This window comes from Canis aureus, chromosome 32, assembly GCF_053574225.1.
Source record: "Canis aureus isolate CA01 chromosome 32, VMU_Caureus_v.1.0, whole genome shotgun sequence".
NCBI lineage: Eukaryota > Metazoa > Chordata > Mammalia > Carnivora > Canidae > Canis > Canis aureus.
In genome coordinates, this window is record NC_135642.1 from 14,215,048 (window position 1) to 14,242,246 (window position 27,199).

Consider the following 27,199-nt stretch of genomic DNA (forward strand, 5'->3'; position numbering starts at 1 on the left):
AAAAACTTCTGTATATGTTGATTTCTTTCATAATAATTAACAATAAAAAGCTGAGAAAGTAGCGTGATGACACTTCATGTATTATTCACCTGCTTCAACAGTCATGATCAATCTTGTTTCCTCTGTACTCCCACCCATTTACCCACCTCTGAATTATTTTAAAGCACATCCTACATGTTACCTTTTAAATAGCTTCTAATTACATACATTGTCTTTGAATCCCTGATTATTGGTAGGAAGGTTGGAGAAAGAGAATATACTGGAGGTGAAGAGCCGTGACGGGAGATTGATTGTATTCCGGTATGGAGTTGTAAATTCTCTATTCTAGCTAAGTTCTCTGCTTCTTTGTGGGACCCTCTTTTATTCATGCCTTATTAGAATTTTGCCATGAAAGTGCTAAGAACTTATTCAGAACTCATGAGAACCCATTTCTGCCACCTGACATGAATAAAATATGATTCCCAACCAAACTTCAGCAAGGGCCTTTGCTCTAACCATTTGTTAGCAGAACCTTTAGGACAAATTGTTCTGTATTATTTCTATACCTTTGTGGTTTGAAATGGTGATCATCTGTTAATGAATAAAAATACTCCCACAAACTTTTACTGGGAATATGTGCCAACAGAAGATTCCTCTCAAGAGAGGCTAAGAATTCATAATTATGTTTATGAAATAAGATCTAAAATTAATTCCTTGTCTTTTTTCCTCCAGTCTTATGAATCTGCTTTCTTGGTTGTCATAAGCTATTTTTTTTTAAGATTTTGTTTATTTATTTGAGAGAGGGGGAGATTGAGGGAGTACGAGTTGAGGGGGGCATATGTGAGGGAAAGGGGCATGGAGCAGAGGGAGAGGAAGAAGCAGACTCCCCACTGAACAGAGACATCCCCCGACCAGGGCTCCATCCCATTATGATGAAAATAAATGCATGAAATTTAAAATTAGCATTACTACATTGCAAACTATTTGGTCAATTGGGAAGAGAAGAAAAATCACTCTTAATTCTATCACCATAGTTATTGGTTATATTTTAATGATTCCCTTTTAGACTTTTTTCTATCCGTATTCTTTATAGCAAATATTTGATTATTTTTAAGTCTTATTTTGTTCACTTCATATACTGACCTTCACCATTTTATGTGGTTTTGTGTTTCCTCAGCCTTAGGAAAAAAAAAAACACAAAACATTTTAAGCAGTCTTTAATTTTTTAAACGTGAAAAAGCTATATATATATATATATATATATATATATTTGTCTAGATAAGTACCTATCAGCCGGAAACTTGGCTTAATTTAAACCTGTTTAATATCTGTCTTGACATGTGCAGACTCATGGCTGGCATGAAAATAGTTCAGATGTAAAAAAAAAAAAAAAAAAAAAAAAAAAAAGAAAATAGTTCAGATGTATAACTCATATAGTATTATCAACTTTAATATTTGTATTTAGCCTTATAAACAGAACAATTAATATTTAGTAGCATTTAGATTAATATCACTTATATTTAACACTGTTGTTTTGCTTTTCTTTTACCTATTTCTTTCTGCTTCCCTAAGAATTTTAAAATAATGGCTGACAATTGAATACTGGCCATGTATCAGGCATTAATAATAAGCATTTTGTATGGATCATCTTTTAATCCTCATAAAAGGTCTTATCTCTATTTTACAAATGTAGAAACTGAGTTGTAGTGGGTTTAGCTAACTTGCCTGAGGTCATACAACCAATACATTTTGGGGTCAGAATTTGAACGCTGGAATTCTTGCTACTTACCACTATGCTAGCCTGCTATGAACAGAAATTCCCACTTGCTGTCAATATATTGATTACCATGAAAGTCTAATCAAAATATACCAAAGAGAATCATACATTTTTATCATACAGTAATAAACAGTATGGGTGTAACTTGTAGAGCAATTTACATTGGGATTAATTTTATGAGAAAGAATAAGTCACGAAGCTAACTTAGTAAAATATTTTATGCAAAATCTTTGCTTTCCCATATAAAATGAGTTATTTTTATAAAATCATTCCTATACGGGATCCCTGGGTGGCTCAGCGGTTTAGTGCCTGCCTTTGGCCCAGAGTGTGGTCCTGGAGTCCCGGGATCGAGTCCAGCATCAGGCTCCCTGCATGGAGCCTGCTTCTCCCTCTGCCTGTGTCTCTGCCTCTCTCTCTGTGTCTCTCATGAATAAATGAATAAAATCTTTAAAAAAAAAAGTCACTCCTATATTGGTCTAGGCAGGACACTGGAATTCATGGAGATTTATTTTTATTTTTTTTTAAAGATTTATTCATTCATTCATGAGAGACACAGAGAGGCAGAGACATAGACAGAGGGAGAAGCAGGCTCCTGACAGGGAGCCTGATGTGGGACTCGATCCTGGACCTGGGATCACGCACTGAGCAAAAGGCAAACACTCAACCACTGAGCCACCTAAGCGTCCCCTGGATGGTGATTTAAAGTGCTGTTTCTTTCATTACTTCTTATGTAGCTCTCCATTTTTATCAGGGAAGACATGGATTGCTTGTTGATTCAGTTCTTTTTTTTTTTTTTTTAATTTATTTATGATAGTCACAGAGAGAGAGAGAGAGAGAGAGAGGCAGAGACACAGGCAGAGGGAGAAGCAGGCTCCATGCACCAGGAGCCCGATGTGGGATTCGATCCCGGGTCTCCAGGATCGCGCCCTGGGCCAAAGGCAGGCGCTAAACCGCTGCGCCACCCAGGGATCCCTTGATTCAGTTCTAAGACCTTTTTCTTTGCATTCCTTCTTCCCCAGTAGTATTAGTTTCATTTTCTAAATTTAGATAATTTTAGATTCTACATGATATTCTTTTAAAAAATTATTTATTTGCTTCATTGCCTAGGAAAGCAGTTTTTTGTCATATTTTTGAGTTTATTTAAGTAATCTCTATACCCAACATCGGACTTGAACTCATAACTCCAAGATCAAGAGTTATGTGCTCTACAGACTGAGCCAGCCAGGGGCCCCTAAATAATATCAGATTCTAAATTAAAAAAAAAAGATTTTATCTGTTTATTCATGAGAAACTCAGAGAGAGAGAGAGGCAGAGGGAGAAGCAGGCTCCATGCAGGGAGCCTGACGTGGGACTCGATCCCAGGTCTCCAGGATCATGCCCCGGGCTGCAGGCAGCACTAAACCACTGCACCCCTGGGGCTGCCCCTAAATTATTTTAAAACAGCTGAAAACCATGATTACTCTTGTCCTTGTAGTTCTTCCTTTAATTTTTTTTTGTAAGATTTTATTTTTAAGTATTCTCTTCTCCCAATGTGGGGCTTGAACTCATGACCCCAAGATCAGGAATTGCATTTTCTACTGACTGAGACAGCCAGGTCACCCCAGTTCTTCCTTTAATTTTAATTTAACTGTCTTTGAATCTGTTGAGAAGTTTTTATGTTTTTATTATAGAAAGCATCTTTGGGGCACCCAGGTGATTCAGTTGATTAGGTGTCTGACTTTCGATTTTAGCTCAGGTCATGATCTCAGGGTTGTGAGATTGAGCCCCATGTCCAGCTCTGTGCTCAGTGGGGAGTCTTCTTGAGATTCTCTTTTCCTCTGCCCTCCCACACTAAAATAAATAAATAAATCTTTAAAAAGGGGGGGGCATCTTAAATTTTGAATTGAGCTGTCAGGATGCTTAGTCTATTTTCAAATTTTCAGCTTTTCTTATATCATCTGGTATTTGTTAAGAGAAGATGCATCCAACAGTGAGACCAGTTTCTAAACCATGAGTTATCTTTGGTTCCAGAAGATCTAGACATGAGTAATAAATCTGCTCTTTACTGACTCAGACACCTTGAGCAAATTACTTGAGCCTTAGTTTCCCCAAGTATAAAGTGATATAATAAAGATAATGACATATATAAGTACTTAGTACCATATATGACACATAGTAAGTACTCAGTGAACCTTTCTTCTTCCCCACTGCCCCCAGAGTTTATAAAAAGAAGTTAAGATAAACTTGGAGGCTTCTAGAAAGCCCATAGTAAAAGATATGTTATAAAAGCATTGAGGGAAATCTTGCAGTTACCTCTCAAAGGAAGCATATACTATGCTAAAAAATTAGCATGGTATTTTAAGTTCTGGGAGCATGAAAAAATGACACAGATATTTAATCTATTAGGTTATATCTAAGAACAGTAAGTTTAATGGGATATGTATGTCAAATGATGTTTCCTTTTTCCTTCCCCTCTCCCACCTCTAATTCTCTTTACTACAACATTCTGGATAATCTTTTCCTGACTTCATAAGAAAAACTTCTGGAGATAATAAATATGAGTAAAGCTATATAGCTAATTCTTTTTTTTTTTTTTTTATAGCTAATTCTGAGTTGCACCCTGCCTGATACTTTCGAGCAGTTTAGTAAAGGCGAATAAGAGCTTGAGGAGTATTGTTGCTTTGTCCTTCCCCCTTACAATTCAGCTTTGTTTTTCTTATTCCCATGTACTCTAACTGTGTTTTGAATAACCTCAAGAATCCAGAGTAGAGGTCTTAGGCAGCTGTTTCCTGACATCAGCTTGTCAAACATGGGAGAACTTTACATAATCTATTTTTTGTCTTGTGTGCCCTTCAGGAGAGAAAAAAAAAAGGAAGTACTAGGAAGCACTTGGAGTTTACCAATGGGTGTGTCCCTAAAAATGAACCTGTTGCCATGCCAGGACTGATTCTTCATATTCACCTCCCAGCTGTATCTGCCTTTTTTTCTTTTCTGTTCTTTTTTTATAATTAGAAGTTAAAACCCTTGAAATCTTCTAGTTTGACAGAGGTCAGTTTTATATTCACGTCTCTCTCTGAACCTATATGGAGTTTTGCTCATTTTCACTAGGATAGGAAGATGGCAAATACTGATATGTACTTGGCAGCAATCAGGTCAGGAGTAGAATTACAAAATTATACAGTTTGAGAGATCTGGGCATCCTTATGCCCAGAATGTCTTCCTCCCCACAGGATAGCATATTGGAAAACCTGACTGTGGGTGTCACTTCCAGGGACTGTGTAATTAGCATGTATTACCTTTCTCATCACTTTCTGCTCTTTTGGGCATTGAGGAGGTATAGACAAGTGGAGCATTCTGAGAAGGGCAAGCTTTGAAAGGTATCTTGTTGGGGCTCTGAAAGTAATGGAGAAGCATAAAGTTACCTGGAATATTACAGAAAGAAAAGGTGGACAGGTAAGAGGTTACAAAAACAACTTTTCATAATTGTAACTATGAAAGATTAACAAGAGAAACCATAGCATGAACAGATCTGTGATAAACCTAATGGCTCAAAGATTAGCAAAGTAAGGCATGTGGTTCTATTTATGCTTCTATCTAATGAATGATCAGTTTATAATTAAGGAAAGACCTTTATGGGGATCCCTGGGTGGCTCAGAGGTTTAGCGCCTGCCTTCGGCCCAGAGCGTGATCCTGGAGTCCTGGGATCGAGTCCTAAGTCAGGCTCCCTGCGTGGAGCCTGCTTCTCCCTCTGCCTGTGTCTCTGCCTCTCTCTCTCTCTCTCTCTGTGTCTCTCATGAATAAATAAATAAAATCTTAAAAAAAAAGACCTTAATATCTTAATTTTATATCTTAGTATATCAACCTTTTGCCAGTCATACAATGGCAAGCAAGATATGAAATTAAATTTGCAACTTTTTGTAGTAATACTTTTTATTATTAACAATAGTAATTAATAATTTTTTTCATGAGCATTAAATAACTTTAATCAATGTTCAAAATCTTAATTAAACCTAAAACAGCCATGACAGTAGAGTTAATAAACAAGACTCCAAAGGCAATGCGTTTTTGTACTGAGAATATAATATTGTTGCTTCTTGTTTTATCGATGATTCTACAAAAAGTGATGGTTAGCTATGGATATGACTAAAAAGATTTGTGTGTGACCAGCAGGCCATTCCAGATCATACATATGTAATGGCAATTTTTGCTTTGGGTTTTTAGTGGATATTTGCAGGCTGTGTGCTACTGGTACACATAGCTTTGTTTCTAAGATCCACTTAAATATTTTGACAGTACATCTTACTTTTTTACTTATTTATTCATTCAGCACACATTTGCTGGAGTATCAGCTCTCAGATCCTATTAGGTGTTAGAGATAAAAAGATATAACAAAATCTCTGCCTTCCGAAGGTTTAATCTAGTATATTCCTGACTAACCATGTTCCCTTCTGGTCATTGAGTATATGCCATGGCAGGGTTTCTCAACCTCAGCACTTCGACATTTGGGGCCAAATAATCCTTTCTTGAGAAGGGCTGTCCGAAGAAGAATTATAGTAATATTTACAGCATCCCTGGCCCCTATTTACTAGATGCCAGTAACACTACCCACTCACCCTCCCAACTCGTGACAATTGTTGTCAGATGTTCCCTGAGGGTAAATACCAGACTTCATGTATATCATTGACAAAGAACTTTAGTAAAATTGCCAAAAGAACCTTTGGTACATTTTCAAAAATGTAATACAAAAAAAAAAAGTACAAAGCTAGCAAATGTAACGAAAAGTATAGTGTCACACAGTACTTATTAACTCCATATGAGTAATTTTTTTTTTAAGACTTGATATATTTATTCATGAGAGACAGAGAGAGAGGCAGAGACTTAGGCAGAGGGAGAAGCAGGCTCCATGCAGGGAGCCTGATGTGAGACTCAATTCCAGGATCATGCCCTGAGCCAAAGGCAGACGCTCAAACACTGAGCCACCCAGGGGCCCCTCCATATGACTTTTCAAAAAGGAATACACAATCATAGTACTGAATAACACCTTCTAAATGTGTTGTATTTCATCTGAATATCTGAATCTTCTCTGAGTTATGAATTACTGAGTTACTATATATGGGAGAATAATAATTTAGTTTCTTAGGGACTTCACTAAAACAACAAACTATAATTGGAAAAGGAAAATCCTCTGAAAAATTTCAGGTTTTTTCTGAGTTTTGTGTCAACATTACCCTTTTCTTGTTAAGAATGAAAATATTTCATTTTCTCCAATGAGTAGCCTTGGACACCTGGCACATGTCTATAATGTTTCCTGTGTTCTTCAGGTACTGAGTTTGAATTGTGTTACTTTATTAATGAAATACTACCTAACTCTTAAAGCTTGCCTTCTAGTATGTGCTCCTCAAAGAAGAGAGATTACTTTCTCTTTGAAACAGCACTTCACTAGAAGTCCTGAAACCTGAGTTTCGGGTCACTTCTGGTACTAACTAGCATTTAAACTGTCCATTTATCCTTTCTTGGTCTTAATTTCTTCACCTGTGATAGCTAGCTAGTTAAAGATATAGATAGGCTCTTTTATCCTGTTTTCCAGATAAGTATCCAGAATTCATAATGCACATTCTTTGTTCAAACTCTTTTGTATCCTTATTTTTTACAGAATATCCACGTTTCAGTGTCTTTGCTTATCAAAAGTTTTAATTCATCATGGATAATCTGTCACCAGAAGAAATTCAGCTGAGAGCCCACCAGGTTACTGATGAGGTAAACGTTTTACTTGGAATAAGTAATTCTCTTTCAGTCTCACAGTGGAAGGATGAGAGGACCTTCTTAGATGTCCATTTTGGCATCCCTCCCGTCCCTGTATGTCCAAGAATGCATTTACCTCAGAGTGCTATTGCTGGCCCCTTAGTTTTTCAGCTCACCAAAAGCTAAATAAGTGAAAGAAGCTTGTATGATTTTTTTTTAATCATTGTTTAACAGCTACTTACAACAAAGATAACTCTAGATTTGAGAAATTGGAAACATCTGTCTAATATATGTAGATTTCTGCTTACATTAAACTTTTATAAATAATGTTAACTTTACCCTCCAAATTTTCTCTTAAGGAACAACTGGTAGGAAGAAAATAACTAAAATTATAGTGATCAACTTTGTTTGTTTGTTTTAAAGGTAGGGAGGGATGGCTGGACTAACAATATTTTAAAATAGAGTAGCAGCATAACTATATGATCAATTTTTTTTTTTTTTGGCTACATATTTTAGAATACTAAAACCCTGTATTTTTCTCTAGTCTCTGGAAAGTACAAGGAGAATCCTGGGTTTAGCCATTGAGGTAAGAAAGTGTCTAATCATTAAGTACAGAAGTTGTATAAGCAGGATCTTGATAGCACAAGCTGGAATTTGTGTTGAATCAGAAGTATATGGTATCAATATGCTTTATTATTTGAAACCAGTAATTGCTGAAATTGTCAAACCATGCACTGATGGGCCTTTTCTGCTTTTCCCATTACGCTATTAGAATATGATGGGGAAGATCAATTCACCATGAATTTGTGACTTAATTACATGGGGGGGGTAATATTTTAAAGTATGTTGATTGCTTTGGGATAGTAGTTTTCTCTGTTCCTCTGAGAATTTAGGTTTCTAAATGATTCTCTCTTGCTATGAGGCCTTGTAGGCTTTGTTTCTGTTGCTTTTATTTTATTTTATAGTGCTATCAGCTTTTTTCCCCTTCTTTTAGTCTCAGGATGCAGGAATCAAGACTATCACTATGCTGGATGAACAAGGGGGTGAGTTGCAGTCATTGGCAGAAACTCTTGACTAATGACGCCAGAAAATCCTTTCAAATCAGCCATGTCTAAAATTAAGCCTTGAAACTCCCTTCTCTATATCAGAGGAGAGTGATATGTTTTTTTTTTTTTTTCTGATTTGAATTATATCATGTTCATTACCTATTTGAGGTGGGGGCAACAATGCCCAATTGAATACCAAGTATTTGTCAGGTAGCAGGACTTACTATGTGTATTTGTCATATGTACATTAGATACTATGATATTCTTGCATCATTTTCAGAAATCAAGTTAAGTCTTTAAATAGGTTTAGATTCAGGTGAGCTTGGAAGCATTCCATTTGAATTGGCTCTGAGCAATCTGGCCTAGGTTTTTTTTTTAAGATTGATTGATTGATTGATTTAGGATAGACAGAGAGAGAGAGAGAGAGAGGCAGAGACACAGGAGGAGGGAGAAGCAGGCTCCATGCCAGGAGCCCAACATGGGACTCAATCCCAGGACTCCAGGATTACGCCCTAGGCCAAAGGCAGGTGCTAAACCTCTGAGCCACCCAGGGATCCCCTGGCCTAGGTTTTATTAAACTTATGATAGCCTTCAAGTTTTGTACTTATTCAGAGAGAGAAATGCTGGGGATCCTGTCTGGTCAAAGTACACTTAATTTGGTTGCAAGGGCGATCTCTAAACAAACCCTCACATGCTCCTATTATGCAGATTTCTTTAGAACAAATCTTCCCACAATAAGAAGCCAAGTGCCTCAGGATCAATTTGTGAAAGATTGTTTTCATGTTGAACAGTATGTAGTACCTTCTGGTCCCTGATACAGTCACTGGGATGGATTACCAGTCGATTCAAAGTTGAAGTTTTTGCTGTTTCATAATAATAGTGTCTTCTGGTTGGCACTGTGAATATAACACAGAGTGTAACTTCAACAACTTATTCTCAGAGCAACTAAACCGCATAGAAGAAGGCATGGACCAAATAAATAAAGACATGAGAGAGGCAGAGAAGACTTTAACGGAACTCAACAAGTGCTGTGGCCTTTGTGTCTGTCCATGTAATAGGTGAGTTGAGAAATCAAGACTTTTTTAAAATTAAAGTGAGAGCATCCCCCCTCACCCTCCAGAAAAGTCAAAAGTATGACTGGGCCTAAATAAGGAACTTTGTTAGATAAATTTAAGCTGTTTTTCCTTCAGGCAGATCAAGCTTTTCGTGTAAATGGGCATGTTCACCAAAAACCACGGCTTAAATTTGGTCAGTCCTTGGATCAAGTCCCAATTTCATTTTTTAATAATACAGGAAATATAGGAAATATACCTGGGTAATATACAGCAGGATGGAATTAGTGTCTTTTCCTTTCTAACAAAGAATACTAACAAAAATACATATGTGGTAGGCACATTAGGAATGGCCAAAGGGAGTAAAGGACTTGGATCCTGTCTTCAAAAGGCCTACCATGTAGTTGGATATATGAGGAAGAATAGCAAAACAGTAGAAAAATATATAAATGTAGAGCTAGGTCATATGTCAACAAAAGCTAAGGAAACAGAACTGGTAAAATTTGGTTTGGAGAAATATTACAGGAGAGAGAGGACTTGCACTGGACTCAGATTACAAGGATTTGGATGGACATGGAAGAACCAGAGGGGCATTTCCTAATGTAAATAGAAATGACAGAGGAGCTTGACTTAACTGAGCTACATGATTCATATAGATAAGAAATGAAAAATAGACATAAGTAGGCAGACTAAGGGGTTGATGGATTGTATTACATAACTGCACTAGTTAGGAACCTTTTGTAATCTAGGCTGGTGAGGTGAGGCATTATTATTGAGAATAGAGAAAAAAGTATAAGTCAAGGGAATTTATTTTAAAGTAACTGATAGTATGTCAAACATGAAGAAAGAATCAAAGAAGTCTCTGAAAATTTGAAGTTTCTAGTAAACTAGGAGATGAAAAGTCTTCAGACTTTTTGTGTATAGTGTATAAGATTATGATTGACAGATTTATTCTTTTTGGTGACTCCATTATGAATATTTAAATTCCCTACTTATTCTTTGATAAACCAAACTCCATGTTGTTGACAAATATTTTATGTATTTCAATCAAGATGAGGTTTGAGCTAAGGCAGTAAACCATTATCTTCCCTTCCGTCTGTTATTAACAAAATAACGGCTTTGAACTTTCCCTTTAGTTGAAGTGACAACGTCTGGAGATTGAATGACCATCCTTACTGCTAAGAGCATTCATTTTTTAAGAGCTTCATAAACATTTGTTCATATAGTTGTTGTCTCAGCTGGTATTTTATTTTATTTTTTTATTTTTTTAATTTTTATTTATTTATGATAGTCATACAGAGAGAGAGAGAGAGAGAGAGAGGCAGAGACATAGGCAGAGGGAGAGGGAGAAGCAGGCTCCATGCACCGGGAGCCCGACGTGGGATTCGATCCCGGGTCTCCAGGATCGCGCCCTGGGCCAAAGGCAGGCGCTAAACTGCTGCGCCACCCAGGGTTCCCTCAGCTGGTATTTTAAACCAAGAATTTGATACAAAGGTTTACATACTCTGCATTTTTACCTCTCAAAGGAGTTAGGGATAGAGGAACTTTTGCTATATTTTTATACTTTTATTTATTTATTTTTCTAAAGATTTACTTATTTATTCATTCAGAGAGAGAGCGAAGAGAGAGGCAGAGACACAGGCAGAGGGAGAAGCAGGCTCCATGCAGGAAGCCCAATGTGGGACTCGATCCCGGGTCTCCAGGATCACACCCCGGGCTGCAGGCGGCACTAAACCGCTGCGCCACCGGGGCTGCCCTATTTTTATACTTTTAGATAGGTGTTTTCATGTGACAGCATTCTCTGTGCCATATCTACAAGAGAAAATAGAACTAAGTTGCTTATTGGTCAACTCTAGTGTCTGTTTTGAGCATAACAAGTTAAAATTTGACAGTGTTCTTCCTGGTCTTGTTCACTGGCTTTCTATTCTAAGACAAATTTGTTGGCCTGTTTAGACCTTGGTTGACTCTCTGAAAGTGCATTTTTAAATGACTATGACTTGTCAATCAGGGTTTAGCAGATTACCTTAAGCAAACAAGTTAGAAATGCACAGATTTTTAAATCTAAATTATTTAACTATGTTTTACAAACTTGTGCTTTTCTTCTGTGCTCTATGTGCCCTTTTGAAAGTGTAGAGGAGAAAAAAATCAAATGAATTTCCCTGAGATTATGTATTAGGAGATGAGCAAGGCTGAAGAAGTCCTCCCTAAAACAAAGAGCAAAAAAGAGCAAAATCACGGGTTTTTGAGTCAGGAGTTGATAAACAGGAAAAGCAGTAAATCCTCAGATGTTCTAGTATCTTAGAAAGTGGGAAATGGAACGACAGAAGTATTAATTATTAGTAAGTATTACTATTTCACTTCATATACCCCAGCCAAGCAAACGCAGGATTTTCTGGGACACTCGTGGGAGAGAAGATAGAGTATGACTCTGAGGCAGTCTGCAGCCTCTCACCTCAGCTGAACCCTTTCTCAGTAGGTAGAGAAGAAGGCACTTCTTAACAGATGGAATCAAGGGGCTTCTATAAGAGAACAGTTGTTCCCTGAAGTGAGAGTGATATTCCAGTTTCAAGATGTCAGATTTTAATGCCTTCCTTGTGCCTATCTCTTCTTTATAACATTGACTCATTGGCCTATATGGTATCCTTATCCTCAGCTCTATCTAGTATTATTCCTGCCAGTGTCTTGATCTTTCTAATTTTATCTACTAATCCAGGTTTTAGTTAGGCTTATCGTATAAATAGCCATAACATGAGCTTCTCAAAGGCAGACGCTGGATCATGTAAGGCTAGTATTAATTCTGATAGTAATAAAAACCCAGGTTTACAATCTCTTATCTGCCATTTAGAAATCTGAAAAACTCTGAAAACCAAGCATTTAGGTTTGGGGTTTTTTTTTCCCCATAATGTGCCACAACTCATTAATTAGGCTATAAAAATGTAACGTGAAGTGAAGCTATTTATATATAATCTTTAGGGATCCCTGGGTGGCGCAGCAGTTTGGCGCCTGCCTTTGGCCCAGGGCGCGATCCTGGAGACCCGGGATCGAATCCCACGTCGGGCTCCCGGTGCATGGAGCCTGCTTCTCCCTCTGCCTGTGTCTCTGCCTCATTCTCTCTCTCTCTCTGTGTGACTATCACAAATAAATAAAAATTAAAAAAAAAATTTATATATAATCTTTATCACACTTAGTGTAAATGTTAGTTTGTTTCACTACAAAAATATTCATGTATTTATTGATTTTGTGGTACTGCTCAAAATGTCTTACATCTAAGGGTTTAGATGAGATTTTTGGGCCTATATATTAATGTAGACTCTTATTATTCTTAGCACTTTATTTTTTTTTAAGATTTTATTCATTTATTCATGAGAGACACAGAGAAAGAGAGAGAGGCAGAGACATAGGCAGAGGGAGAAGCAGGCTCCATGCAGACAGGCTGATGTGGGACTCGATCTCGGGACTCCAGGATCACGCCCTGGGCTCAAGGCAGTGCTAAACCGCTGAGCCACCTGGGCTGCCCTATTCTCAGCACTTTAAATGTAATCCTAATCATAACCTTAATATGAGATAGATTTTCTTCTTACCACCATTTTACATGTGGGGAAGCAGGCACAAAGAGGTTTAACTAGAAATGGAAGAGCTGAGATTCAAAAACAGGCAGAGTCTCAGCTTTTAACTAGAAGCCTCATTGCTTGACTTTGACAGGAAAAGAATTTTTTGTTGTCACTGTTGTTAGATATATTGCTATATAGGAAATGTCTTGAGTAGATTTGTTCTTTGAGATTTCTTTTGGTTAGTAGTATTGCATTGAAGCCAAGTTAGCAAACAAAACAGACGTGGAAATTGCATTACTTAACAGAACCCTGTATGAGAAGGGAATTTTAACTATGTTGATTCTTTTTATTTTTATTTTTTATTTTTTTTTCAAAGATTTTATTTCTTTATTCATGAGAATACACAGAGAGGAGAGAGAGAAGCAGAGACACAGGCAGAGGGAGAAGCAGGCTCCATGCAGGGAGCCCGATACGGATACTACACTTGATTTTAGCCAAAAGGCCGAGAAGCGATGGGAGCCCGATACGGGACTCTATCCCGGGTCTCCAGGATCACACCCTGGGCTGAAGGCGGCGCTAAACCGCTGAGCCACCGGCGCTGCCCTAGCTGATTCTTTTTAAAGGACTATCAATTTAAACAGACTACCAGGATTAAACTTCAAGATTGTGAATAGGTGTCATTGTTAGCCTGCTACTATTTGAACCATAGCACAGATAGCACAGATCCTTTTTAAAAATTCTGTTATCTTTGACAGTAACTTTGATAAATTGTCATTCTAATTGTTAAACTAATTAACAAGAGTTTAAAAGGAAGCAGACTTAAAATGAGAAGTCTCAGAAGAGTAAACTCTCTGGTGTCCCAGTGTAACTATTCTCAGACAAGGTATTCTTCTGTCTGAACTTGCTTCTCTTTGATGTGTACTTATAATGGCAAACACATGATTTGAAGACAGATTTGTATTTCTGGACCACTTATTAGAGAAGTTCAAAATTGGTACTACAGATTTTTTCTATTCAAGTCTTATGTCATATTGAGATACAAATCAGCTCTGATTGTTAAAATAAATGATAAATTATATTTTAGTCATCATTGGAGTTCCCCCCATCCTACTCACTGGAGATACAAAGATGAGTAAGGCATGGCTCTGAAACTGTTTCATTTGTCATTACTCTATTCTTTTGTGTACGTGACATGGTACCTGATACATAGTAGGTGTTCAATAAATACTTGCTGATTGAATGTTCTTAAGAAACTTGTTGACTGATGAGAGGTTAGACGTGTAAAAATATTTTTCTTAATTAAATGTAAATAAAGTATATAACAAATAATTAGGAGAATTCTGTAATCACCAGGAAAGAATGAAGAAATTTTAGAATCTCTCCATTAGTTTTTACCTTCTCTTCATACTAATTTTCATAATTTTAGGAAAGAATATCATCATCCAGACATTTTTAGGAAAAATGAAGTGTGCTGTGGTTTAAATCACTTTCCTATTGTTCTTTTTATCTAGATTCTCAGATGTTCGTTTCTATGAAACTGGGCAGGAATTTAAATGCATTATGTTTTTAGAATTCTAAACTTCTGTTTGACTGGCATTCACTCTTTTCTGCATTTCATTTTCTTAATTAATCTCTTCCTTTCTAATCTGCTTACTAAAAATGAAGATTTAACGTCAGGAGCCGAGCTCAATAACTGATCAAAGGGAACTTTAAGATGCAGTCTTGTGGCGCAGTTTGGGCTGTTAATCTGCTATCTAAAGGTGATGCTTCAAAGGCTTTTCTGTGCATGTGCATGGATTTTGTGAATGGTGGAAACTGTCTTTAATATTGTGCTGTGGTGTGTAATGTAAAGTGAGTTTGTTCTGGGTGCCGTATGCCAAAAGATGGACTTGACAAAATGTTCTTAATTTATAATGCCACCCTTTGACTGATAGCTCTGACAACTAAGTTTTTGCTAAATAACATTTAAGATTATAAAAATGAAAACACCCCTGAAGTTTCTTAAGAAGTTTTAATTAAGTTGATCTTTATAGAGAATTGCTTCATCCTAGTTCTGATCAAAGGTAAGGGAATTCAGGCTAAATCTATATCTCTCCATAGGACTTCGATTGCAGCATCCTATCTTCTGTTATTTCCCTGTGCCTTTCTGGTTCCAGAATCAAGGTTTTTCCTATTAAAGAGTTGCTTCTAATGATTTGGATTCTCCATAACTTAGGCCACTACCAAATTGGAATTAATTGCCAAGCTAGTCATCTTGAATACCATTTGGAACAATGTGGGATATAAACTTAAAACGTTACTTCATTCTTGCTTTCAAATACCTTATCTGAGTTTCCCTCTTAATCTGCTCTGTAATTCCTATTATCATGTGTTAGCTTGCTCTGGTTTCATGTTGAATTAATACAGAGCTAACTAATCTTAATATTTTATGAAAGTTAACCCTGTAGTCTGCCTACTGTTTAGTATAATGTTCGACTCCTTAATTTTGGATCATAATAGGAACTGTGAAGACCACGGTAAAGGTTAGAAAATTAAACATTTGATTTTTTACCCTTTGTTTCTTGCCCTCTTTTTTCTTCTCTCATGTAGCATAATCACCCAACACACACATACACACACACACACTCGTGCTCATTCTCCCTGTTACGAAAGAATTATAGCTAATATTGGGTTTTCTTTTTACTATTTTTATTCAGTTATTATTAATGTTGACAACCAAAGCTCAATAAATTATTAAAATTACCATGATCATATCTGTTTTTAATTTTTTAAACTGTTTTCCATTTTAATTTATTTTTTAAGTAAGCTGGGCATGGAACTCGGTGCAGGTCTTGAATTTAAGACCCTGAGATCAGACCTGAGCTGAGATCAAGAATCGGATGCTTATCCAACTGAGCCACCCAGGCACCCTGTGATCATATCTTAATACTCGTTTTCTGCTTTTCAGCAGCTTCTTGATTAAACGATATTTCAAATTCTTATTTCAATCTTGCCATTTTTGAATGAGATATTTATATTGAAAAATGGTAATGATTATTAGACTCCTCAAAATTGACAGGATAAATCTAACTTTCCAAGTGGCATTCTTTTTTTTTTTTTTTTTAATTTTTATTTATTTATGACAGTCACAGAGAGAGAGAGAGAGAGAGAGGCAGAGACACAGGCAGAGGGAGAAGCAGGCTCATGCACCGGGAGCCCGACGTGGGATTTGATCCTGGGTCTCTAGGATCGCGCTCTGGGCCAAAGGCAGGCGCTAAACCGTTGTGCCACCCAGGGATCCCATCCAGGTGGCATTCTTTTTTTTTTTTTTTCCAGGTGGCATTCTTAATAACAATTCAATCACAAATTTGCTTAAGCATTTTATCATGAAGTCTAATTTCTTCCAGAAGGGCTGTAAATTTCATTAAGCAAAAGAGTTCAGTCACAGATCAGAGTCATTTCTTTCTTATTGTAGGCCAAAACAACCTGGGCTTAGATGTCTTTTTATGTAGCCATCTTCCAAATGTATTCAGCTACCTGTAGATCTCAAAGCTAGTGAGCGTTAATGGGCCAGAAGAGTAAACATGCCATTTGGTAATCCCTGCACTAAGAGACATGAACTGTTAAGGATCAGGTTGAGGTTAAAACCAAAGAATAAAAATATTTGACTAATGCTTTTCAAAGCAATTTATACCCATTATCAGTAGAATTTTTTCACAGCCCTGTAAAGTAAAATAGCCCTGTAAAATATTAGAACAGTATTGTTATTTTATCTTAGTTTTACATATAAGAAAAAGGATGCTCAGTGATAGAAGTCTGCTTAAGGTTCTACAGCTATGGAATGACAGGTCTAGGATTGGGATTTAAGTCAATATACTACAAATCTTGTGGCCTTTGTGAAAAAGGAAATGTTGGTGTGTAGTTTTGCTTCCTTCAGATTAATAGCTCAGTGTCCCAATATAGAAATACTAAGGTAGACTATTGGAGGGGGTGGGGCTGGGGAATCAAAAAAAAAAAAAAAAGTAGACTATTGGAGTAATAACTAAAATACTCCTACAAGAGATTGGAAGTCTCTAGACAGTTTCTTTTTCCTGGCTGGGAAGCTAAATGAGCTTTTGAATTTAAATAAGACAATAACAGCAATAAAAGATTCCCAGACTCTACTCCATACATACTAAAGCAGAATTTTCAGAGTGTAACTTTTATGCATCTGTGTGTGTGTTCAAAGGCCTCCAGGTTGCCCTGCGTCCAGTCAGGTTTGGGAAATGTTACCTTTAAAGCTTTTAAGACCCTTGAAAGAAGACAAGATTAAAACCATCATCATCATCATTAGATAGGCAGCTACTTGATAATTTCTTACCAAGAAACTTTCAAAGGTATTCCCTTGTTGGTGGACAAACTCCAGGGTAATGACAAGTGGCAGGATAAACTGGAAGGGATTACCTAGAGTACAGGTGCTAAAAGAGACATGAAGCTGTCGTGTGGATGAAGATACAAAATCAACACCATTTAAAAAGCGTCTCAGGATCCCTGGGTGGCGCAGCGGTTTGGTGCCTGCCTTTGGCCCAGGGCGCGATCCTGGAGACCCGGGATCGAATCCCACGTCGGGCTCCCGGTGCATGGAGCCTGCTTCTCCTTCTGCCTGTGTCTCTGCCTCTCTCTCTCTCTCTGTGTGACTATCATAAATAATAATAATAAAAAAAGCGTCTCTTCATAAACATGCAGAGCATGTTATAACTGCACAAAGAAAGTGCAGGTTTTTTACCCAACTCATTTGAAAGTAAACATGACAACCCAATGCAAAGCTGTAAAAAGAAAAATTCAAAGCCAGCTTTTTGTACATTTCTCCTTGATATTAGAAAACATCTAGGATTCAGGCCTCTTAAAGGGAGGATTTGATAATCAGTCTGATTCTTTGTTTATAACACAAACCATGCTTTATTTTTTTATTTTATTTTTTTAAGATTTTATTTATTTATTCATGAGAGACAGAGAGAGTGAGAGAGAGAGAGAGAGGCAGAGACACAAGCAGAGGGAGAAGCAGGCTCTACACAGGGAGCCTGACATGGGTCAGGAGTCCCGGGACTCCAGAATCAGGCCCTGGGTTGAAGGCGGCGCTAAACTGCTGAGCCACCCGGGCTGCCCACAGACCATGCTTTAATTGAAACTCATTCATAATATCATGTTAAGACAATTTATTTGCATCCTAAGCTCCCTATAACTAATTCTAGCAGAAAGAATTCTAAAAACTTAAAGGAATTTCAAATCTTATCTCTTAAGGTTGAGAAGGAGGTTGGAGCATATATATATTACTTGATAGACCAGGAGCTGGCAAGTCCTGTCCCAGTCTACTCTTTATGTCTATGGCTTTCAGAAACATAGTATCTTTTATTTAGTGACTTTTGAATTCCAGCCCTCACTCTTTCACCTGTTGTACAATCTGACATCCTGATAAAAGCTGCACTTACCGGGGCACCTGAGTGGTTCAGCCGGTTAAGCCTTCGCTCAGGTCATGATCTCTGGGTCCTAGGATCAAGCCCCCACATCGGGCTTTGCTCAGCAGGGAGTCTGCTTCTTCCTCTCCCTCTCCTTCGGTTCTCTCTGTCTCTCAAATAAATAATTTTTTTTTAGAAAAACTGCATTTACATTACTTTTTTTTTTTTTTTAAGATTTTATTTATTTAGTCATGAGAGACACAGAGAGCCAGAGACATAGGCAGAGGGAAGAGAAGCAGGCTCCATACAGGAGCCCAATGTGGGACTTGATTCCAGAACTCCGGGATCATACCCTGAGCCAGAGGCAGACACTCAACCACTGAGCACCCAGGCGTCCCTATTACTTCTATTAATACATCTGGTTATTAACTTTCTGATAAACTAATATGCTGTTTATTTTATTCACTTGGGATTCTTCTGCTTTAGAATTTTGTCTGAGACTTAACCTTATATACATGAAAATGGGTTTCATCAAACAGATAATTATATATAAATATTCATTTAAAAAAGGTATATCCTACCTTGTTCCAAGACAGATTTAACATGGCTTATTAATAAATTGATTAATTAATTAAACATAGTAGCCCAAGTAGGAAATTGATTTTGAGCACTTAAAGTGGAACCAAGAAAGGCACTTTGATTAGCTCTTCAGTGTTCATAGACGTATTTACCTTTTCAGTACCTCTTATAAAAAAAAAAGGTAGTAATATCCTTTCTGTAATCTGATTAAGGTTTAAGATCTGATTATAGGTTTGCTAAAAAGGAATCCTTATGTCTATTAAGAAAGGAGCTACCGTTTTCATAAAAATCTTTCCTCTGTTTTTGTAGTTTGGAAACTTCCTCATTAACATGTGGAATAAATCAGAGACCAATATTATAGCTATATACTTTTTGTTTATAGAAAAGTAAAAAATTAAAATTGTGTAAGTGAAAAGTGTACCTAGCCAAATAATCAGTAAAAAAGTTTTGTGTTATTTTTTTGTAACAGTCATTTAAAAGTTGCTTCACAAGGCCTTCCCCGCCCCCCCCCCCCCCCCCCCCCCGCCCTTGCCATTATTACCAGTTTGAATGGTAAATCCCTATGTTAAGCTCTGGTTTTGTCTATATCAGTTACACCTAAAGTATATGTTTTTATTTTTAAGAGGTCTGGATTTAGGATCATTTTTTTAAAAGGAGGAAAAGTAAACTCTTAAATGAAGAAGCCCTAAATCAAAGAATTTATAACTGGTGCCAGAGTGTCTCAGATAGTTATCATTGGCTGTTCAATTTGGAAATAATTCTTATGCCTTTCCTTCATGATGTTTGTTTTTTAATTTAATGCAAAATTCTAACTTTAAAAACTGAATCAGCTGGATCTACTCTGGTTCAAATAAATGGGCACCTGGGATCTGAGTGTTGCGTACTCAGCCTTTTTTCTCTTTCATCCCTCATCAACTTGTGAGATCTCTCCAGGAACCTCATCAGGCATCACGGAACACCTTTCCTGAGGAATTTTTTCCACTGTTTCCTTTTCTGAAGACTGTCAAAGGCTAGGGGAACCTGGAAAATCAGATAATTGCAGTTCACTACTTGCTAACTACTTAGTGAACATTTCATGGAAATAGTTGAACCTTTAAAAGAATTTTTAATGTCATTGGGCTTACACAATTCATTTTTTTCCATATATTGTATTGCAACAGAGCACAGTATAGCTAATCTAGATCTAGCTGTAGGTAGCTTTTATGCTAAGGTTGCTAGGGTCATCCTCTAGGTAAAAAGAACTAATAATTACAATTTTTCCCTCTTGCTTTTTCATATCTTTCTACACTCCTGACTCTTATATAGGACAAAGAACTTTGAGTCCAGTAAGGCCTACAAGGCAACATGGGGAGATGGTGAAGACAACTCTCCTAGCAATGTAGTATCTAAGCAGCCAGGCCGAGTGACAAATGGGCAGCCTCAACAACCAGCCACTGGAGCAGTTAGCGGTGGATACATTAAACGGTATGCCAGCTCCTCCTGATGTTTTTACCCCTTTCCTAAATGAATGGCTCAGGAGGGTGGGTGTTGTTAAACACGAACCCTAACTCATCAATCAGAAATAGTGTTTATTCCATTTGAAAATGTATTTTAAAATCTGCCTTCTAACAAAATGTTGACTGTGGTTATTGACTTTCATTGATGGATTAATGTTTCTTTATATTTTTCAGTACTTTCAAAATTACCCAAGTAAGCATGTTTTAGTTCTATAAATAGGAAAATGTGTTTTAAAATGTATCATGGGGATCCCTGGGTGCGCAGCGGTTTAGTGCCTGTCTTTGGCCCAGGGCGCGATCCTGGAGACCCAGGATCGAATCCCACATCGGGCTCCCGGTGCATGGAGCCTGCTTCTCCCTCTGCCTGTGTCTTTGCCTCTCTCTCTCTCTCTCTCTCTCTCTCTCTCAGTCTGTGACTATCATAAATAAATGAAAATTAAAAAAAATTAAAAATAAATAAAATCTTAAAAAAATAAAATAAAATAAAATGTATCATGTATGGGATACCTGGGTGGCTCAGCATTAGAGCAACTGCCTTTGGCCCAGGATGTGATCCTGGAGTCTTGGGATCAAGTCCCGCATCGGGCTTCCTGCATGGAGCCTGCTTCTTCCTCTGCCTATGTCTCTGCCTCTCTCTCTTTCTCTGTGTCTCTCATGAATAAATTCATAAATAAAAAAAATAATGTATCATATAGGAGTGCCTGGATGGCTCAGTGAGTTAGGCATCTGACTCTTGATCGCAGCTCAGGTTTTGATCTCAGGGTCATGAGTTCAAGCCCCGTGTTGGGCTCCATGCTGGCACCCCCCCCTCCACCAAAAAAAAAAAAAAAAATCTAGAGTTAGGGATTGGCTAGATACCTATAAGGATAACAGTAAAGGGCTAGACGGTAAATATTTTAGACTGCAGCCTGGTCTCTGTTGCCAACTACTCAACTCTGATTTATGGTGAAAGCAGCAATAAATAATACGTAAGCAAATGAGTATGGCTGTATTTAAGTAAAACCTTATTTACAGAATCAGGTAGAATGCCAGTTTTTTGCCTTTGAGCCAGAATTTTACAGCCTGTTTTATAGCAGTGATACTTTAGACTTAAGGTGCATGAGTCACTTGGGGGTTTATTTAAACATTGAATGCTGGGATCCACTTCCAGTTTCTGATTCAGTAGATCTGTAGTAGAGAGTGAGAATTAGCATGTTTTCATGTCTAATAAGTTCCCAGGTTATATTGTGATCACTCTTTGAGAACCATTGTTCTAGAGTTGTTTCTTCTCCTATACGGCTTTAAGACATTTTGTTCTCTTTGGTTATTCTTTTCAGTTTCTACCACAGGATGTTTTTCAAGAATGGTAACCTGCATTGCTGTGGGTCTAACGCTTGCTGAGGTCATTTTGGTTATTTATATAAAAACTAAATCCAGATTTAGTCTGTTTATAATTTACCAGAAGTACTGAATTTACTGTATTTTTTGTGACAGTATAACTAATGATGCTAGAGAAGATGAGATGGAAGAGAACCTGACTCAAGTGGGCAGTATCCTAGGAAACCTAAAAAACATGGCCCTGGAAATGGGCAATGAGATCGAGGCTCAAAATCGAAAAATAGACCGGATCACAGAAAAGGTAAATGCTCCCTCATGCCACAGGAATTTGAGATACCCACCATTTTTCAGTAATGTACATCTGTGCTTGATATTTTGGGGGGAGAACAATAAGAGATGATCCTGTCCGTACAGGTCTTATACTTTTGATGAGGTGGCAATTCTAACACATTGAAAAATTACAGCTAGGTCCTCCTATCTTTTGCTCATGGCAGTCGGTTCATTTTGAAAGCAAGACCTTAGAATGAAGTGGTTTTATTTAAAATTTCACATATGAAGCTTACAGTCTACTCTGACCTTTGGGAGGGCTATGTAAGTTCCTAAATCCTCATCTCATAAATCAGTAAGTGAAAATCAGTTCTACACAATGGTTCTTGTGGAGTGGACACACAAAACAGGGTCCTATGAGTAAAGAAAAAATGGAATTTTCTTTTTTTTTTTAATTTTACTTCACATGATATAAAAGATACCAAAAGTGAAATTATGTTCGCTTTTTGGATGTGTTGTGCCTAAAAGCCATTCTTGTTATTGTTATTTCATTAAAAACCTCAGTGTGCTTTAAAGGATGGGGTGAGTTTTTAAACTTAGTTCTGTTGAATTACTTAACAGTGTACTTCATTGAGGCAAAGAGTGGTTCATAAGGTGCTTTCAAAGCTGTCTTGTGGGTTTACATATTACCCATCTTTTAAATTCAGATATTGATGCAGGTGGTAATGTATCTATTAAAAAATCTTGAAGAATGTTCTTTCAGATTCTCTGGGTTAGACCTAGAGTAGTCTCAGATAAGATTCTATGATTCAGTTCAGGAAGATTTCCAGTGTCCAAATCTGTAACAAAAAGCATTCTTAATTTCACTGCATCAAAAATGCCATTGATTATAACATACATCCCAGTTAAACTATGAAAAAATGTTACAGAATTCATGAAATACGGTCAAGTTCTTCTGTTATATTTTTGTTATGTTTATATACCCAGTTTTCCCAAATGAATTTCATGTTCTGTTTCTTCTTGCCCAAAATGAATTTTGTGACTTTGTGTTTCCTGAATTTTCTCAGTGTGTCAGTTACTCCAAGTGTATGAAATTTAACTTTTATTAGAGCAGCTTACCTTGTAACATAATGCTGATATATTTTTCTTTTTTTCAGGCTGACACCAACAAAGATCGTATTGATATTGCCAATGCCAGAGCAAAGAAACTCATTGACAGCTAAAGCTGCTGCTGTACTTCTTTATCATGTATTCACTTCTCTAGCTCCTCCTTCAAAGCCATTACCTTTTCAGAGTTTGACGTTTTGGTTCCATGCTCTTCTAAATCAGGAGATAATGTGCAAGAAGGGCCAGGAGTACAGATCCCCTATTTTTTTTTTAATGTTCTCTTTCCTTTGAGGGTACACTATTGCTTGTCTGTCCTTGTATATTTTTTTTTCCTTGATTCATAGTTTTAGATTGGTTTTTATACATCTTATATCGTGTTATTTTTCATCCTTCTCATTTACTTTAGCAGGTTCTTTTGCTTTCAAGATTTGGAAGCATTGCCAAAGACAGCCATGAAGAAGGAAACTGGGGGCAAGGGGAGCATAAGGAGGAGAGGCAAGAGATAAGAGGTTGTTACCTCAGTAAAACTTGCATGCCACAAAGCAAAAATTGCATAGCCACAGTAAAGATCTAGCTGGGTTTAATTTTTAATTTAAGCTGCAGTTATTGCCAGTTTAGGCTAATCCTTGGTAACGGAGCTTTTATACACAATATTTTTGTTATACATCATAACTTGGTAACCTCTGCTCCAAAAAAAATAGAATTTTTTCAAAGTGAGCTTAGTTGCTGAACTTCTGGTGATTTGTGTATGTACATAGTGATCCCATTTCATATTGCACCTTACAGGAACACTTTGTATAAATGAATGGCTTTTTATTTTCACGTTATTAGTATCATGGTCCCATTACATGCTTGTTAACCTCATAAATTTGTCATTAGTCTTTGAAGAAAAAAAATATGTAAATATGTATGTGTAACATGAGAATTTCTCTCTAAAGCAGGGCTTAAATTTTTTTGGAGAAGTTTGACAAAGTATATCACGTGAATTCAGATTTACCTCAAAGCCAAGAATTATGTTTTGTTTTGTTTTGTTTTTTAAGAATTATGTTTAGATAGGCTAAAAGAAACTTGTTTTGATCTCAGGTAGAAAAATAGTTAGATTGCTTTGAATTTTTTTGTAGCTTTAGACTTTAAAACTAGAATTTATTGTTTAACTAAAAAGTGATTTGGAAAATTATGCCTTTGGTTTAATTATTGATGACTGCACTATCATTCAGTTAGCCTTGTGGATTGAATTATGTCCAGAATCACATTTATTTAGATCTTGAACAGTGTTAGAAGAATCTGTTTGGTATTTGTCACCCTTATTTAAGAACTAGTGTCTGCATACTTCAAAGCTATTAATGTGGATTGGTTTGACCAATAACCACTGCTTGATCTTTACAATTAAATTTTATAACTAACTAATGGAATTGTTCTTTCAAATAGGTAATGTGGGTTTTTTTTTTACTAGTTGGTGGGAACCAGGGGAAGGTGAATAATTTCACTAGCTTGTAACAAATTGAATAAAGCAAAGGTCCATAAATCAAGAAGCACTCTGATGGAAAGCTGTCTTTGGCACCTTTCCCATTTTTTATTGGAAATACTGACAGGACTTTTCCTACAATTTGTTATGAGGTTCATTTTAATTATTCTAAGTCTCTTATTCATTTGAGCTTTAATACACTAATGATTGAAAGGATGTTTATGAGCAACAACTACAACCCATCTACTGAAGCTACTGTTAACATGAGGACTTTCATAGGCTGAAGAGGAAAATATTTAGAGTGAGATTCATTCAGGCCCTCTGGAATAGAAATGCTCCATGCCATGGACAGTAGCCCGGGTAGCTCAGCAGTTTAGTGTTGCCTTTAGCCCAGGGCCTGATCCTTGAGACCTGGGATCAAGTCCCATATCAGGCTCCCAGCATGGAACCTGCTTCTCCCTCTGCCTGTGTCTCTGCCCCTCTCTCTCTCTCTGTCTGTGTGTGTCTCATGAATAAATAAAATCTTAAAAAAAAAAAAAAAAGAAAAGAAAAGAAAAGAAATGCTCAATGCCAAAAGCAGTAGTTTGGCAGGTAATGGTATATGTAAAGGAAGAAAGTATAAAACATTGGGGATTGTGGTACACATAAATGCCCATAGAACATTAAAAAAATTTTTTTTAAAGATTTTATTTTTTTATTCATGAGAGACACGGAGAGAGGCTGAGACACAGGCAAAGGGAGAGGCAGGCTCCATGCAGGGAGCCCAGTGTGGGACTCGATCTTGGGGTTCTGGGACCACACCCCAAGACGAAGGCAGGCACTCAACTGCTAAGCCACCCAGGCGTCCCCCGCCCCGCCCCCAAAATTTTTCTTACGTTACGGCTAAAGACAATAGTTCGTAGGATACCAAAATGCTGCCCCCACAATATAATTGGTTAGAAGTGTAAGCTAAGGCACTCAACTGTCTGAATTTATACTCTGCCACTTACTGAGACTGTAAGCCCATTTCTGTGCCTCAGTTTCCTTGTCTATAGATGAGGTTAATATTCCTCCTCCATAGAGTTGTCACAAAAAGTAAGTGTGGGGCAGCCCCAGTAGCCCAGCAGTTTAGCACTGCCTTCAGCCCGGGTCATAGGTCCTGGAGACCCGGGATCGAGTCCCACGTTGGGCTCCCTGCATGGAGCCTGCCTCTCCCTCTGCCTGTGTCTCTCCCTCTTTCTCTGTGTCTCTCATGAATAAATAAAATCTTAAAAAAGTCAGTGTGGTGATGCATGTAAAGGACTGAGAGCAGCACCCAACAAATATAAGAGCTTAATATAGTTGCTATTCTCTTGGGTGGAGCTCTTTTTGGGTCAGGAATCTCTGTGGATTTGATGAAAGACAACATGGCCTATCTCCCCAAAGAAGTAGATAAACAAAAACTTGAATCATGCATAAGTAAAAATCATGCATCAGTGGGTCTTGAAAGGGACGCCTGGGTGGTTCAGTGGTTTAGAGTTTGCCTTTGGTCCAGGGCGTGATCGTGGAGTCCCTGCCCAGGATCGAGTCCCACGTCGGGCTCCCTACATGGAGCCTGCTTCTCCCTTTGCCTATGTCTCTGCCTCTGTATCTCTCATGAATAAATAAGTAAAATCTTTAAAAAAAAAAAAAAAAGAAAGCCCTTCTTTGGATCCCAGGTTACAAACTCTTCCAAACCTTTTGCTACTGAGAAAGAAGAGGGATGAGGCCTTAGAAATTAGGCCCATAATATGCTAGAGAGAGAAGCTGTTGACTTAAAGCCTTTTCTGATTTTCTCCTGTAACGCTATCTAGAAACTTGATTCCATTACTTTTGAAAGGTAGTACCTGAAAGTGGTTAACACAAGCTCTAGAGTCTGACCACCTGGTTTCAAATTTTGCTTTAGTCATTTACTTGTCGTGTGACCTTCACGTAATTTTGACCTGTAGGGATCCCTGGGAGGCGCAGCGGTTTGGCGCCTGCCTTTGGCCTAGGGCGCGATCCTGGAGACCCGGGATTGAATCCCACGTCGGGCTCCCGGTGCATGGAGCCAGCTTCTCCCTCTGCCTAGGTCTCTGCCTCTCTCTCTCTCTCTCTGTGTGTGTGACTATCATAAGTAAAAAAAAAAAAAAACAAAAACAAAACAAAAAAAAACCTTTGACCTTGTAACTAAAGAGTTCAAAAATAGTATGCCCCCAAATTTAATTTTTTTTTTTTTAACAATAAGCACTTTCAGGTTTCGTCTTAACAATGATGATATTTATCCCCAATAGTTATGCCTGTTTCTTTCTTCCTTCACACTTCCTTCATCTTTTATACCACACTTCAACTCTAGGTCTTTTCCTGTCATGTTTGAATTATAAATCTCTTAATCCAGACATTCTATACTCAGTTGTACTTTATTAGTGTTTTTAATGTTATTTTCTTTAGG

General features: G+C 37.4%; 1 protein-coding gene across 5 annotated transcripts in view; it reads left to right on the forward strand.

The window, feature by feature from the left end:
• The window catches only part of SNAP23 (synaptosome associated protein 23), a 38,906-nt gene extending 14,193 nt beyond the window's left edge, over positions 1-24,713 (forward strand). For all 5 annotated transcript variants that reach the window (XM_077880792.1, XM_077880793.1, XM_077880794.1 and 2 more), the window contains 7 exons: positions 7,389-7,492; positions 8,022-8,063; positions 8,472-8,520; positions 9,464-9,581; positions 20,425-20,583; positions 22,089-22,233; positions 23,357-24,713. In XM_077880792.1, coding sequence (XP_077736918.1) covers positions 7,436-7,492; positions 8,022-8,063; positions 8,472-8,520; positions 9,464-9,581; positions 20,425-20,583; positions 22,089-22,233; positions 23,357-23,422 — 636 coding nt within the window. In that variant the 5' untranslated portion in view covers positions 7,389-7,435 and the 3' untranslated portion in view covers positions 23,423-24,713. The remainder of the gene's footprint in view (positions 1-7,388; positions 7,493-8,021; positions 8,064-8,471; positions 8,521-9,463; positions 9,582-20,424; positions 20,584-22,088; positions 22,234-23,356) is intronic.
• The last annotated feature ends 2,486 nt before the right edge of the window (positions 24,714-27,199 follow it).